The sequence below is a fragment of the Leptopilina boulardi genome, unplaced genomic scaffold (genome assembly GCF_019393585.1).
Source record: "Leptopilina boulardi isolate dan_hultmark-lab unplaced genomic scaffold, ZJU_Lbou_2.1 LbouV2_126, whole genome shotgun sequence".
Lineage (NCBI taxonomy): Eukaryota > Metazoa > Arthropoda > Insecta > Hymenoptera > Figitidae > Leptopilina > Leptopilina boulardi.
The window spans coordinates 221,422-236,578 of record NW_026137670.1 but is presented as its reverse complement, the minus strand read 5'-3'; the positions used below and the strand labels follow the sequence as shown (position 1 = coordinate 236,578).

General features: G+C 31.5%; 1 protein-coding gene and 1 long non-coding RNA gene across 5 annotated transcripts in view; one reads left to right on the top strand and one right to left on the bottom strand.

Annotated features, from left to right (window-relative positions):
* LOC127291152 (zinc finger homeobox protein 3) overlaps window positions 1–14,943 on the top strand; it is a 127,630-nt gene extending 112,687 nt beyond the window's left edge. Inside the window, exon 6 of one of the 4 annotated variants that reach the window (XM_051320079.1) lies at window positions 5,518–14,943. In XM_051320079.1, coding sequence (XP_051176036.1) covers window positions 5,518–6,260 — 743 coding nt within the window. In that variant the 3' untranslated portion in view covers window positions 6,261–14,943. Of the gene's footprint in view, window positions 1–5,514 lie in introns of all 4 variants that reach the window. The other 3 variants (XM_051320078.1, XM_051320080.1, XM_051320081.1) reach the window with 3 other exon arrangements.
* The window catches only part of LOC127291159 (uncharacterized), a 196,504-nt gene that overhangs the window by 148,821 nt on the left and 32,526 nt on the right, over window positions 1–15,157 (bottom strand). The gene's annotated exons all lie outside the window — the stretch shown is intronic.

The window sequence follows — 15,157 nt, the reverse complement described above, 5'->3', positions numbered from 1 at the left end:
TTTCGCTTTGGCGTCCGTCCGTTGCCATGGTAACAGTTACGATAGCAACCGTTACCATGACCATTTTTTCCTTAGTAACCGTTCCTAACAACTTTTTTCCCTTAGGAAATCCTCTAAATATAAATTAAAAAATACAATTTTTATTACAATTATTCAATAATTAATTAATACTAATTTTGTAAATACGTATTTTTTTTTATAAATAATGTTACTGTTATCGAAATGATCGTCCACGAAGGACAAGACGATGTTACCGATTAAAATTAAAAATATACAGCTCAGATATATAATTAAAAAGTGACATTATGTTTACCGCAGGAATAAAACTACTTTTAAAAGTGCATCCACCTCGTAAACATATAGGAACATTTTTTTTTGTCTCCCTCCTCCGATTAAACTGTCCGATAACCGGTAATATAATATTCAATACCTTAAAAGAGGAAAAAAAAAAAAAATAAAGAAAGAGTGTCGTGCAAAATAGACTCATTCAAATCAACTCATAAAATCTCACCAACAAGCATTTCGAGGATCTGAAAACAGGATTCCTTCGACGTTACTCTGCACACTCATAAGCGTCACACTCCTAGGCGCACGTGGTTTTAAATCGCTTTTATTTTCAAAAAATAAAACACACATTCATTTTTTAAATGGAATTTCTCTAATTATTTTAACACTTGCCAAAAAAAAAATGCAAGTTGCAATTCTTGTATAATAAATTTTAATTAATTTCTTTAATATATATTGGACATATCGGGAATTTTAATTTCGGCTGGTTCATTGGCCCCTTTAGTCCTGATCCTACGCGGCTGGACGTCGCATCGAGGAGATAACGAAATTAGCCCGGTACTAATTTATTTCCTAATTCTCGCGTGAGCGGAGGTGTGAAACAGTCGTTCCGGGCCAGAGTATCCGCGATAACGGCCAAGTGAGATGGAAAAAGATGCTGGGTTTTAAATGCAGGATGAGCAAAAAAAAAAAAAAAAAAAAATGAGATGGAGAATGAATGAGAGAAACTAAAAAGAGAGAGAGAGAAAGAAAGAGAGAGAGAGAGAAAGAGTGAGTGAACAAGAGGAGAGAGTAGATAATGCGAGAGCAGGAATGCACGCCTACGCTTGCAACGTGTTTTCCCTACATTTGTGTAGGTCTTACGTGAGAACGTGCTAGCGCACATGTGGAATGCAACCATTGCATACTTTTGCAGAATAGTTATGTATCGCAATCGAGGCTCTGCCGAGGCGTTGACACGAGTGTGATCTTTCGTATTCACGGTCGACGATCGAGTCGATTCGTTATTTTCCAAATCGCAATATATTTCTACCCACCTAACATTTATACACATACTCCATCAGAGACTAATAGATACACAAAAGATCCATTATTTATTAATATTCAATAAATAAATATATATATATCTCCTCTAGCCACTAATAGAATCATAAATCAAACAACCAATTGAAAATTAAAATAATTACTATCTTCCTTCTTTAATGAATTACATAAATAATAATACATTATAGCACAAATATGCTAATTTTTATTATTTATTATTACACACTATTAAATGCAAAACTACAAGTTTTTTTTATATCAAATCAAAAAAATAAATAACAATAATTAATCTCCTGTATGTTATAAATTTTGTAATACTATACTACATTATTTTTATATTAATTTCTTTATTTACATCTAATGATTTAATTTATAAAAATATGATTTTTATTAAAAAAAATTGTTTGCCAATTATAAATTAAATAAAATTTGTTTTTTGTAAAATAAATATAGCAGAGAAAGTGCAAATGTATTTTATTCATGCAACTATTGAATTAATTCTCGCTTATTTTCCAGATGGTGATAAGACACAATATTTACATATTATTGACTATACAACTCATTCTCATGTCAGCAAGTTCGATCGGCAATATTGATAGGTCGATATAACTGTAACCTATAAAATATGCATCAAGCAATGATATCACTATATAATAATTGTTTCTCATTCATATGGCTGTTTGATTTATGCTTCCACGATTTCAACAAATATTCTACTATCATTTCAATTTATAATTATTATTATATAAAGTCACACACGGTTTTTATTAAATTTTTTAATTCATTCATTTTTATTTATTTATTTTTTCAAATGTAGAAAAAATTTTTACGTAAATATTAAATTCATTACCAAAAATTATGAAGAAAAAAGTGTACTAAAAAAATTTAAATACAATATATTAAATAAATGAAATTAAACTATTAAAAAACAAATTAGAACTATACTGTTTTTAATATATCTAAATCGTAAAACCCAAGTTTGGTATATTTTTCAGTTAAATCTATAACCTTAATCTTTGTCACGATCATTGAAAAAAAAATAGAAGACTTGAAACTGTTCTCTCACGTTCGATAAAAATGTTTAAATTATGGCCTTTTTAATAGCTGTTTTAATGATAATACTACCATCAAAACACCTACGTATTTTACCACACACGAATATTCTTTTTACTCAATTAGGTAGAATTTCGAGATTTTTGGTGGTTTCCGCCCATTTACTAATTTTCTATCGGTTTCCATTAAAATTCCTTTAAGGCTTATAAACGAGGATTTGTGTGTATATATACATATAGTTAAGATCTAACGCCCTTGGAGATCGGGTTTATTGCTGTCAAGACTACATAACAACGTCTATAAGAAAAGCCCAGGATATTTGGGTCTAACATACGAAAAGTTGGTCGTAAATTAACAAAGAACAAATTTTCCCAATATCGCATCTTACTCAAAAAAAAAAGCTAATTAGAATATCAAAGTTAATCCTTAGAATCATAATAAAAAAACAGCCTTTTTGTCTTTTATCAGCTTCAAAAAGTATAATAATAAATTATTTACAATATAAATAATTGACTAAAAAATGCTAAACGAATTTTCCCATTCGAAAAACAGATGTCAATTTATGATTGAATAGAAAATCATACTACCGGAAACTGTCATTTATCTATTGTTAGAAGTCACGTTTTAATTATAAACTATTGCTTCAAAATGTTTACGAGTTTCTTTGACAAAAAGTATATATATATAACATTTTTCTTTAAATACAATTTGTAAAGGATCTCATATATGTTAATGAATTGTGTATGTGTATATACATAAATAAAGAAAGGGAGAAAGATTGATGAGAACCTCTGGATTAGAATGCTGTCGCAATCAGGATCTTATATGCGTGGTCACAAGTTTAAACAAAAACACTGGTTGAGGTGGTTATAGAGAGAAAAGTACTACCATCTCAATCCATACGCAAATGAGCTGCTTCTTCTTCTTCTTCTTTTCTCAAGAAGATTCCGTGCGTGTAAACCGACAATACACACATATACATTCATAAATACAATGATCATGTCATGCATGGAATCATTTCGTGAGATGAAACCGTACTCTTACTAGGAGGGACAAATCAAAGCCACTCAAAGAAATAACGAGTGCTCATTAAGAGTAATAACCCCCACTTCAATCGTTGTCCCGATTGTTTCAAGGGTGTCACACGGGTTACTATATAGCTGTCCAGCTGCAATGCCACGCACGCATTAGTTTATACTCTTCCTTATTATATATTTCACAGTCTCCTAACAAGATCAGATCGAGCCCTATCAAAAAGTTTCAATTAAATTTGATTTAAGAAACCAAATCCCCCATAAGAATCTCCAATTTAATTACATAATTTAAGGAAGTTTCGTCACAGAACATAATTATGGGAAAGTGAATTAGGGGCCTATTAATTTTCAAGAATTAGATCAGGAAGTTGCCTTTCATTTCTAAATTACGAATTGTAGTACTAAAATATTAACAGTAAACTATTACCTGTACTACAATTACATTGTAATTATAAGAGACATTGCAATTAATTAATTTGATTAGAAAATAAAAAAAAAAATGAAGGCAAAGAATATTTTTTTGTAAATTCTAATTTATGGAGAATTTCAGAGAGTGTGATTAGCGCACACGTCTTTGGCTTTAATAAGTATTAATTCCAGAGGACATAGGGAATGGCCATGTCATCAGAGAATCGAGTAACATCCTCTCTTCTCGAGCATCCTCTTGTTTCGCTCTCCTCCCTCCTCCCTTCACCTTAACCCTACTTCGTCACTGGATAATTACAGGAGAGCGTCCAGCGAATGAGCTGGGGTATCATTAACACTTCCTGCCTCGTAACGACTCTCATCTGGTACACGACGACAACTACAACGCGATATATACCCACGCGCGTCACTACGTAAATCTGTCAACCCATCTAATCGCCTTGAAAAAAATAATTTTGTTTACAATTGACCTTAGCTTTCTTTTAAGTGAATCCAATGACCCTTTCTGATTAACATCTTCATCTACTTCTTACTATACCACTATTTTCAAATAATCACTAATTTCACTCTTCTTTCAATGGACCAAACTTGGATAAATTTAAGAGTAAAATTTCACTCTCTACTCTCTAAATCTGAGTTAGCGACTATTCGCCTTGAATTAGTGACTATTCGCTTTGAATTAGTGACTATTCGCTTATTCCTAGTGCAGAGTATGCAGCTGGGAATAAGTGAATAATCACTCATTGAAAATTCGCTAATTACTAGCGAATAGTCGCTAATTGCTAGCAAATAGTCGCTATTTTGATCAGTTCAGAGTATGCAGCTACGAATAAGCGAATAGTCGCTAATTCAAATTTAGAGAGTACATTTGAATTAGTAAAAATTTTAACTAATTCAAATAGCTGTAATTTAGCAAATGATTAAACATCATAACTTTTTCACTGATTCTAGAAAACAAAAATAACATTCGCACGTCATCATCCTCCTCACAAGTTTTAAATCACTTTCTCAAGTTTAATTGAATTTCTTAATAAAATTGGTTTTTTTTTTTTTGCTATATTTTTTTTAGTGAAAATTCGCATCGCGAAATTATTTCATCAATGCACACACATATGTACGCAGCCTTCGAAACAGATTAATAACTACCAATTTACTTGTCTCGCGGCAAAACAGGTTCTACATAAATTTCCCTCGGGTTATATGCTTGGACATTATTATGACAACGAAGTCGGTACAAATCAATTACGTTGGCCTAATCGGACAGGTTACCTATTTCGAGTTCGAGTAACGGTGATCTTTATAAGTCGCTCCTTCTCTCTCTCTCTCTCTCACACACACACACCGATATAGGATTGGGAAATATAATTAAAGACACACGTGAGTCAACATTAATAGTTGAAAATTATGCGAAAGAAATAATAGTCGAACATCCGGTATTTTGGTTAGGAGTGTGAATACGAACAAATTCCTACATAAGTAATTTGATAAGTTACAATATTCTGACTCAGTGTGATGTCTAACTGCTTGATTAAAATCTTCCGGTTTTTTTTTTTGTGTAATATAATCTGTAGCTATTAATAAAAAAATACAAGCCATTTTTTTTGGCTTGAATTTGAAAATATGAAAAAGAAAGAAAAAAAGTTTTAAAACCGATTTTTCTGTTTTGTTTCAGTAGCGGCTTCAAGTTTGAGCGGAAACGTCACCAGTGGAGGTCTAATGTCACTGCAGGTCGAAGGTGGAACACAAGTTCAAGTGCCACGATCATTAATGCAGGCCTTTCTTCAACAGGATCCAAATCATCCTGGATTAGAGACAGTGCGTCTATCTGGGAATGCTGCCGATGATCCATTGCCATCTCATTGTCGTGAAATCGAGAGTGAGTTGTGCCTCGTGTGTCGCCGTTGTGGTAGAGCTTATCCACAGGAGTCAACATTATTGGCTCATCAACGATCCTGCTATCTTGGCAATCAACAACGACGTGGTGCTTTACGTTTAGTGCAACCGCGTTACGCTTGTAGTTTGTGCGACAGCGGGACATCGACAAGAACTTATGGAACAATCACTGAATTACGACGTCATTTGGAGACGGTTCAACATCGAACGCGTCTTGAGGCTAATCATCATCATCATCATAATCATCAACAACAAATTGGCAAGCAATCTTTACAACAACAAAAACCATTGCAATTGGACAATATTCTTAATAATGTCGCTAATATGCAATCTGGCGAGGAGGCAAATCCATTAATCGACGAAATGGAAGATGTTGTCAACCAGATTACACTTCTTGCTGCTCGTGCCGCTGCCGAGAGCACAACTGGACAGCAGACCAACGGGAATCAGGACAATAACAATGGTCCAGACTCGAAAAGACAAAAACATGTTCAGGAGGTTGCCGCTGTTGCTGGAGCGCGTTAATTTTTTTTTTTTTTTTAGATTACACGAAAAAAGAAGACTACTTTCAAAATTTCGTATACAACAAAATCATATTCGAAATTCAACGAGAGAGAAGAAGAAGATCTCGATATTGTTCGTAACCGGTGGCTCTCTGACAAAAACAAAAAAAAAAAAAACAAAAACTGTTGAATCACTGTGATTCACATGTGTGTGTGTATGTGTTGTGTGACGGACCAATCACACAAAAAAGAGAAAGAAATCGCCTTTTTTTTCTTAAAAGCGCGAAAGGCCTCGTTATCAGTGCACCGCCAGTACCGTGCCCGTTGGCTGTTATTTTTGTAATCAATGTTTCGAGCATGCGCAACATAATTGTGCACTCACTAAAGTTCCTCTGAATTAATTACAAAATACAATGGAAAAATAAAAATTATTAACAATGACTAAAGTGACATTGAGAATGAAAAGAAAAAAATTTTAGCGAGATCGAAGGAGAGACGGATGTGGTGGTGTATAAGACAAGAGTTTGGTTCGAGCGACCGGAAGAAACGTCGAGGCAGTCTGACAAAACGTTCCTATGTAAAGTAATAATAAAAAAGTAAAAAGTAACTAAAAAAAAAAAAAAGTTACGGCATCGTAGGGTAGAAGAACGGCGCGCTAAAGGTCGCCGAGGCCACGAGTACGTACGTATCTCTCTCTCTCTCTCTCTCTCTCTTTATCTATTTCTCTTATTATTTCTACTCTATTTATATTTGAATCGTTTCTTTTGTCCCTTATCCCCCCCCCCCTCTAGAAATAAGTGTGAGAATTGATGTGTCTGTGTAAGAGAATATGTATGAATAACTGCGTGATTCGGTGCGAGAGTAGGGAATTTGCTAAAGAGTCCGTTCAGACTTTGCTTTTCAATTCATTATATCCCGATGAAAGAATCTTTTTGATTCTTTATATACATATATATATATAAATATATAAATATAGAAATTGATTTTTTGATCAGTTTGGACAGGGTGGGAGATTCTCTCAGCTGGGAGGGGCTCTCCTGCCCGTGGAGGTTCGCGATTTTCGAAATCGTGGCTCGTCCAAAGTAAATTAAAATAAAAGGGCCATCCGAGCATGGCTAAAGGAGTTTAAAAAAAAAAACCCAGCGACATGGTTCCTATATTTAATAATAAAATTACATTTAATAAAAGCGAAGAAATGATTAATAATTATAGTTATAAATAAAAAGAAAAAAAAAATTAAAAAAAAGTAACTCTAGTATGGTAGAGGCAAGTATCGATAACGTCTAACGATAAAAGTAATGTTTACAAAAAAAAAAAAGGATCGTGGCAATGTTCATTTTTTTTCTCTACTCGAGTGAGAGTATAATCGAAGGGGGGGGGGGGGGGAATGAATAGGGAATGTGTGTGTATGAACGGAGGTGAGGGATGAACGTATGTAAAATCGTGGTCGAAAAGTAGCGACTAAATATACTTGTGAGAAAAAAAAAAAAAAATAAAACTAAAACCAAAAAAGCGCTAAAGTTTATGAGAACTTGAAACGACAAAAATCACTATTAGCTCATAAGTTACGATAATGCTACGTTTAATTGTGGAAATAATAATGAAAGAAAAAATGATGCATTTGTAGAATGACGCATAGGTATATATATAATATACATATATTATATATATATATATATATAAAATATAAATAATAAATGAATGATTTAATTAATGAATTGATAAATGAACAAAAAAAAATATATATATATATTTAAGTAGATAAATATATATATAAATATAAATATATGAAGATGTTGTAACGTACTAGAATTCTCGCGGGTACTATCCGGATGAACGTATACGCGTACGTACGCGCGTGCGTAAAAAAAAAGAAAATAACTCGCGAAAAAAAAAATGAAGCCGGAAGTGCCACCGGAAGCGCGACGACGGAGCCTTCGTTTTTCAAAGATTCAGTCAAGAATCGACTCGGTCGTCGCGCGAGCACGAATCACTAGGGTAAAAAAAAAAAGATAATTCGAAAAGCGAAACTGATAAAAAGAGATAAGGGCTGAAAAGATAATGGGGATTGGGGTGGGGGAGGACGACGGTGGAACTACTAAATTTTAAGAACGGGGTGGGGGAGTGATTTTACTCACTTGAATCGGGTATATAAGTTTAAAAATAAATCGGAGACAAAATGAAAAGATGTACGAGATGGAGAAAGGGGGTAAGAAGAAGAAGAAGAGGTGATTTAACGAAACGAGAAGTAATAAATATTTCTAAGCTAAGCAACTCGAGGTTCCTGTCACAAAAAAAAAAATGCTTTTCTATGTAATGTTGGTGACGACTATTATTACTATTACATTTGAATTATTGATTATTATGATTATTATTATCATTGTGATTAAATATTATGATATTGTATTCGATACGTGCATGTGGTCATGTACTTATATTTATTATGGAATCGCGTAAATTTTTATGCCTTTATGCTAATACGAGAGACACATTTGACTTGCGCACAGAAAAAAAAGACGAGATTCGGTTAAATATAACGAATTGATATATGAGTGGGGTTAAAAAAAAACAAAAAAAAAAAAAAACTTGCGAATTTTATCGTCCGGTTGCTGTCATGAAAATTTTTTTTCGTGTCTAATAATGTTCCTGCCGCGAGTTGGTCGAAAAAATATTATTATTATTATTACTATTATTACTAATTGGTGCGAGTAAAATTGTTTTTTTATATATACGTATATTAATATATTATATATATATAATTATACTGTCGCGATATCGTCCTCACCGATCGGCTAATCTCTAATTATATACGCTCATATCGCGATTATTTAAGCTAATGAAAAAATTGGCACCGCGTGCCCAAAAAAATGCACCGGGCGATATTAGAGATAAATCAAGTTAGCGTGCGCGCGCGCAAAAGTTTTTAAAGACTGCTAAAATCAAAGCTTACTGCCTAAGGCTAAAGCGAAACGATAAAGAAAACAAAAAAAAAATTGTGTTTCAAAAACAACAAATCTCGTGAAGAGCAAACGAGATTCAAAGAATGAGAGACAAAAAAAGAGATAAATGGTAAACGAAAAAAAAAATTAAGAAAGGAAGTTTTTTCACAAAAATGAAGTAAGTTTTAGAGGGAGGGAAATATTGAGAAATGAGGCAACGACAATCTCGCACCGCACACGCGCGTTCGTGAGATCAAGTTCTTTCTTTCTTTCCTTCTTTTTTCTATTTTTTTTTTTTTTTTTTTTTTTTATTAAAAATGGCGCCTAAAAAGCCCTTTATTGTGATTGATATCGGATTGTTATTTTTTCAAAAAAATAAAAAAAAAAATGTCGCCAAAAATTTTCACATTTTTCTTACTTAATAAAAAAAAATACCGCTCTTCTCTTTCGATTCGACATTATCGTTAAATTTTGAAAAAATATTTCAATAAACCAAAACTAGGTACGCGTTTTATAATAAAATCAGTAATATATTGCAAAATAATTGAAAACAAAACCCGAGATTATGAAAAAAAAAATGAATAAAATTGCATTTTTTTTTTAAATGAAAGACAGCAAATTGTTGACAGTAATCGATACATACCCTCACTGAATAGAGGTACACACGAATTTTAAATAGAGGAACGAAAGAGGCGAACGGAGATGATGTCTATATACATATATTATAATTAAGTCATTTTTAAACTGATTACGTACGTACGCGTGTACGCAGATATGGAAGTGAAAAATTTTTTTTTTTGCGTTTTAAGTTAGAGAAAGGATATTGCGTGATAGAGTAACCGAACCTCGCTACTAGCTGTTCCTAAATCAACAATGAATGAGTGATAAAGTGTGTGCAGATATAAGGAATGATTAAGAAACTATTATTGCGTTGGAGTTGACTGCCACGCCCGCTAAACCACTCTGCTCGTCGATATCAGCAGTCGCCTTTTTTTACCTTACTTTTCGTTCATTTACCATTTTTGCTCATTAGATGAATTTTTTCTTATCTTTCTCTTTTTTTTTAAAAAAAAAGCTCACTACATTTTCTTCATTAATTATTAAGCATCAAAATTAAATTTTTTTTCACGAGAAAATAATAGATTGTACTATTTATAATATAAATTGTACAATTTACAATTGAGATATAGTAAAAGTTACAATCTGTATAGTAAAATTCACTATCTGTAGAATAAGATTTAAATTGTAACATTTACAGTCTAGATTATACAATTTAGGAGCTGCATTGTAATACATACAATCGGCAATTATAACACAATCTGTAGGATAAAATTTACAATCTGTATGGTAAAACTTACAAATTGTTTTGTAAAATTTACCATCAGTATGGCAAAATTTACTATCTATATTGTAACACATACAATCTGTATGGTAAAACTTACAATCTAGATTGTAATGTTTACAAAATGTATGTCAATAGTTACAATCTGTATTGTACGATTTACAATCCATAAACAGTGTAATCTATTTTTCTCATTACAAAAAATCAAAAAAAAAATTTTTTTCTCTATGAACTTCAGTTTTTTTTAAACACCCAAGTAAAGTTCGTCAACAATGAGAAGAAGACTTTTTAAAATTTTTCTCTGTCGTGTTTGAGAAAGCAAAATAAAAAAAAAATTTATCTGATGAGCAATGGTAATCGTATTCTCAACTATCAAGAGCGTCATACGAGGTTGTCATTCCATCTAACTTCTTACTGAGACGAAGATCGAAAATGCATTTTTCATGAGAATGCATTTTTTACAGGGTCAAATATGCGATAGAGAAGAAGCAATTTGTGCGGTAGAATGATATATAAATAAAATCTGATTTTACCAGGTCGCGCACAATCAGTAGGATGGCAAATCTAATGTGACAACATTTGTGTATGAACATTGTAATTCTTAAAAGTTACGCAAGTAAAAAAAAAATAAAAACTATCATACGCAAACAATAAACATTTTGAATAACAAATCTTGTTTATTTGCCAAAAAAAAAAAAATACTGAAATCATTTCCTGATGAATAAAAGTTTATTTCCCAGTAAACTATAAGTAACGTAAAACATTTCGTTGCGTCTGACTGCAAATGACCTTCTCCACTTGAACATTATTATCTCTATTTCAAAAATATTCATTATATTATTAATTTTTTTACTTGTCAATTAAACTCTCTTGCAATGTGAAAAATTTGTCTCTCCACAAAAGAATTTTCCACTCAGATATTAATTTATTTAAAAATCTATATTCAAAATTAAAAATTAAAATCGACATTTCAATTTCAAGAACACAAATTATAATATAAATTGTAAAAAGTTATTTTTGTAAACATATTATTCTTTATTTATGACATTGTTATGAAGACACTTGGAAAGTACAAAAATACCAAGAAATCGAAAAAGTTGACTATATATATTGGTTAGCTGACAATCTGCTCTCATTCGCAGTGTGTCCGAGTTCTAATTTCTCATTAGAGAGCATTTTCCACAACGCCATTAATAGAAAATCACGATTGGCATGACAAACTCGTATGATCGTTTTAAAAAAAGAAAGCAGCCCGTAATAAATCTCGTCATTAAACGAAGCGTCACTATATAAAGCGAAAGCAGAATCTCAACGAGCAGAGTTAAAACGCGGGTCTCGAGCGCCATTTTTATTAAGTGAAATAAGTAAGCGAAAGGGTGTAATGTCGGAAAAGTTTTCGTTGAGTTTTAATGTGTTACGTAATTATTATTGATCCTATTGATTAATTATTTATTACCATTGCGGCGAATTATTATCGAAAAAAAAAATCGATAGGAATCTTTATTATAAATTATTATTATTACGATTATTATCATTATTGCGATTATTATTATTATTATTATTAACATTATTATTATTATTATTATTATCATCTTTATTATTATTATTATTATCATTATTATTATTATTATCACCATTATTGTGATTATAATAATTATTACTATTATATTTATTGCATTGATGATTATTATATCGATTAAATTGTGAATTTGACCGATTACACGATAAAAGATACTAAATGATAATGATAGTGATTAATTCTTGTGAGAGATTGCCATGTGTATATCTATGTGTACTCACTATGGGGTCCCATGTGGTCGCCCGAAACGCCGACCCATTACCTAAACAAAATCGTCATTTAGGTCCAGCGTTACAATTCCGCGCTCGAATCAGAATGCGTTCTCGCGGGTCTTTTTGCTCTCGCAAAAACAGCTTTTTTTTCATTCTTCGAGACGCCAAAAGACTTGCGATAAAAATGTGCAATCATTACCATACATAGATATTTCTATAATGTTTGTATACAAAAATTTATGTATGGTTTAAAAACAATTTATGCATTAACGTAAAGACTCGTTCGTCTTTAAGTTAATGCAAAACATTTTATATACAATGCAAAGAAAAAAAAAATACTATATATAAATAAGTGAAAAAAAAAAAAAATGAAAAACGCATCGATCCGAGCGCCGTCCCGTCTGGTCTATACAAGTATTAAATATGAAAATTTTCTACTTGTAGAGAAATCAGTATTTGTGTGTGATGAACGCATGATCCGTAAATGATGATTTCAACTAGGTTAAAGGGCCGGTGGAATCATGTTCCTACTAGGTTTCATATCTATGCAAGTAATTAAATATACTACTAATTATAAAGATAACGATGAAGGATACGAGGATATTATATATTATTGGATATATATATAAATATAAATATATATATACATAATGATATGACTAGCTGTAGTCTAACACCGCGACATACTGTTTTTTCCCATCCCATTTTTGGATACACGCGAAACACAAAATACACTTGTATACATTCACAATTGACACAACACTAACACACACGCGTGCGTGAAAAATTGTTTACGACCTGTTTTACGAGCTGGACAATATAAAAAGAGAACACACAAAAAATATTACAAGAAAACAAATCAAACCAAAATCATCAAAAAAAAAAAAATTTAAACTTGTTAGCGCGAAAGTAAAGCAGATGAATAAGTAACAAAAAGGAAACAAAGAAAAATTTACGATGGCTCGTATTATTCGCAAAAACACACAGGTTAATCTCCCAATATATTCCTTCATAGTATCATTAAGAGTGATACTTGAGTCAACCAAAAACCTTACGAACAACCTGTTCTCAAATCCATGCAGAAACGAATCAACTTTGCGTAATGACATTATTAAATAGGAATTTCATAAAATGCAATGACTTTATTAATAATAGAGATTTAAATTGCGAAAGCAATTTATGAAACAATTTGTAAATGATTGCAAGGACATGATCCATCATTAAAACGATAAAATTTAAAATATTTTTAACTTGGTTTCAAACAATTGTCAAGGTCTTCTATATGATACACTGATGATTTACAAAAAGTTTTTCATTTTCACCCCCTCATGCCAATTATCCCAATTCCTCCCCATCCCTCACCCTTCTAAATCTCACATTCGTTGTAATGAATGCAAAAAAAAAAAAGATTGCGAAACACGCCAGGTACTCGTTGTTTTTCTAACGCCACTTTCGTACTTTAAGATGAATCACTCCAATCGTGCCATCGACATCTTTGTACTTGTAAAAACACATTTTTAGATTTTTAATTCAATTGTAAAATACGAGTCCTTATTTCCTATAATTATTGTCAATAGGAATATTTTTTTTTTATTTATTATTATTCATATTTGTGAAACATCTGCGCCTGTGATTCAAAAAATTTTTTAAAAAAACCTCAATTACGGAAATTAAAATTTCTTGGGAATAATTATACCCAATAAAAAAAACAATTCGAATGAAAATCACATATCATATTCTGCAATTATATAATAATCGGAAAAATTCATTCCAGGCGCGGATGATGCTTTTTTTAAGTGAGAAATATTGTACAATCCCTAACTTAAGTTAGCGACACGCTTGTGTGTTTCTGATCAAATGTGAGTGCCAGAATGACAAGAAAGTAGTAATAAAGAATGCGAACAGAATGTATAAGGCAAAAGTTAAATTCATAATCATGACATGAAAAAAAAAATTCAATCTTATTTAAAAAAATCAATGAAAATTAATTAAAAAAATAACTATTCGTCTAAAAGTACAAAAAAATGTTATCTACTTTTGCGACGAATAGATATTATCATCCATCAATGTTTGCATTTCGATTAACACAAATTTGATTTTATTTCCGGTACACATATGGTGAGTGTCTCATTTCCGTATTTTGAATATTAAGCCCTTTTCGTCGAAATTTGCATAGAAATGACCGATCGCACAACAAATGTCGCGTGACAATTTAAACATTGAAATGCAAATGGACCACTGAACAAGATTCGTTTGCCTGCTCAAATTTGATGTACCATCGCGATATATCGTTCGAATCTTGATGGGTATATATATATCGATTGAAATTGCATTTATATATTTTTTTCAAATAAAAAGAGATATGAATCTATCACAAGTCATGATTGTGAATTTAATAAATTAAGTAATGACTAATGAATTGTAAGAGCAATACGAAAAAAAAAAGAGAAAAAAAACCAATCAACACTTATGAACAAATTCTATTCTTTACAACCCGAGAGAAAGCCTTTAACAACACAATTCCCTGTACACTGCATCGCAAGCTCGTCTGGTTTTCTGAAAAACTCAACAAAAACTAAACTGTACTAAACCTCGACGTATTCTATTAAACGCTAGTTTATCAGAAAATTTAATTTGTGCCTTTTTTATTCAAAATATCCCTCTATCACATCCTTTTCGAATTTAGATATAATATAAATTATTTTATACTTTCACAGAAAATTAAAAGGCATTAAAACAAGCTGCAACGCTTATTATTTTTATCCAATTCTGCTTATTTTAATCCATTTTAGTATTAAAATAAGCAAAATTGGATTAAAATAATAAGCGTTGCAGCTTATTTTAATG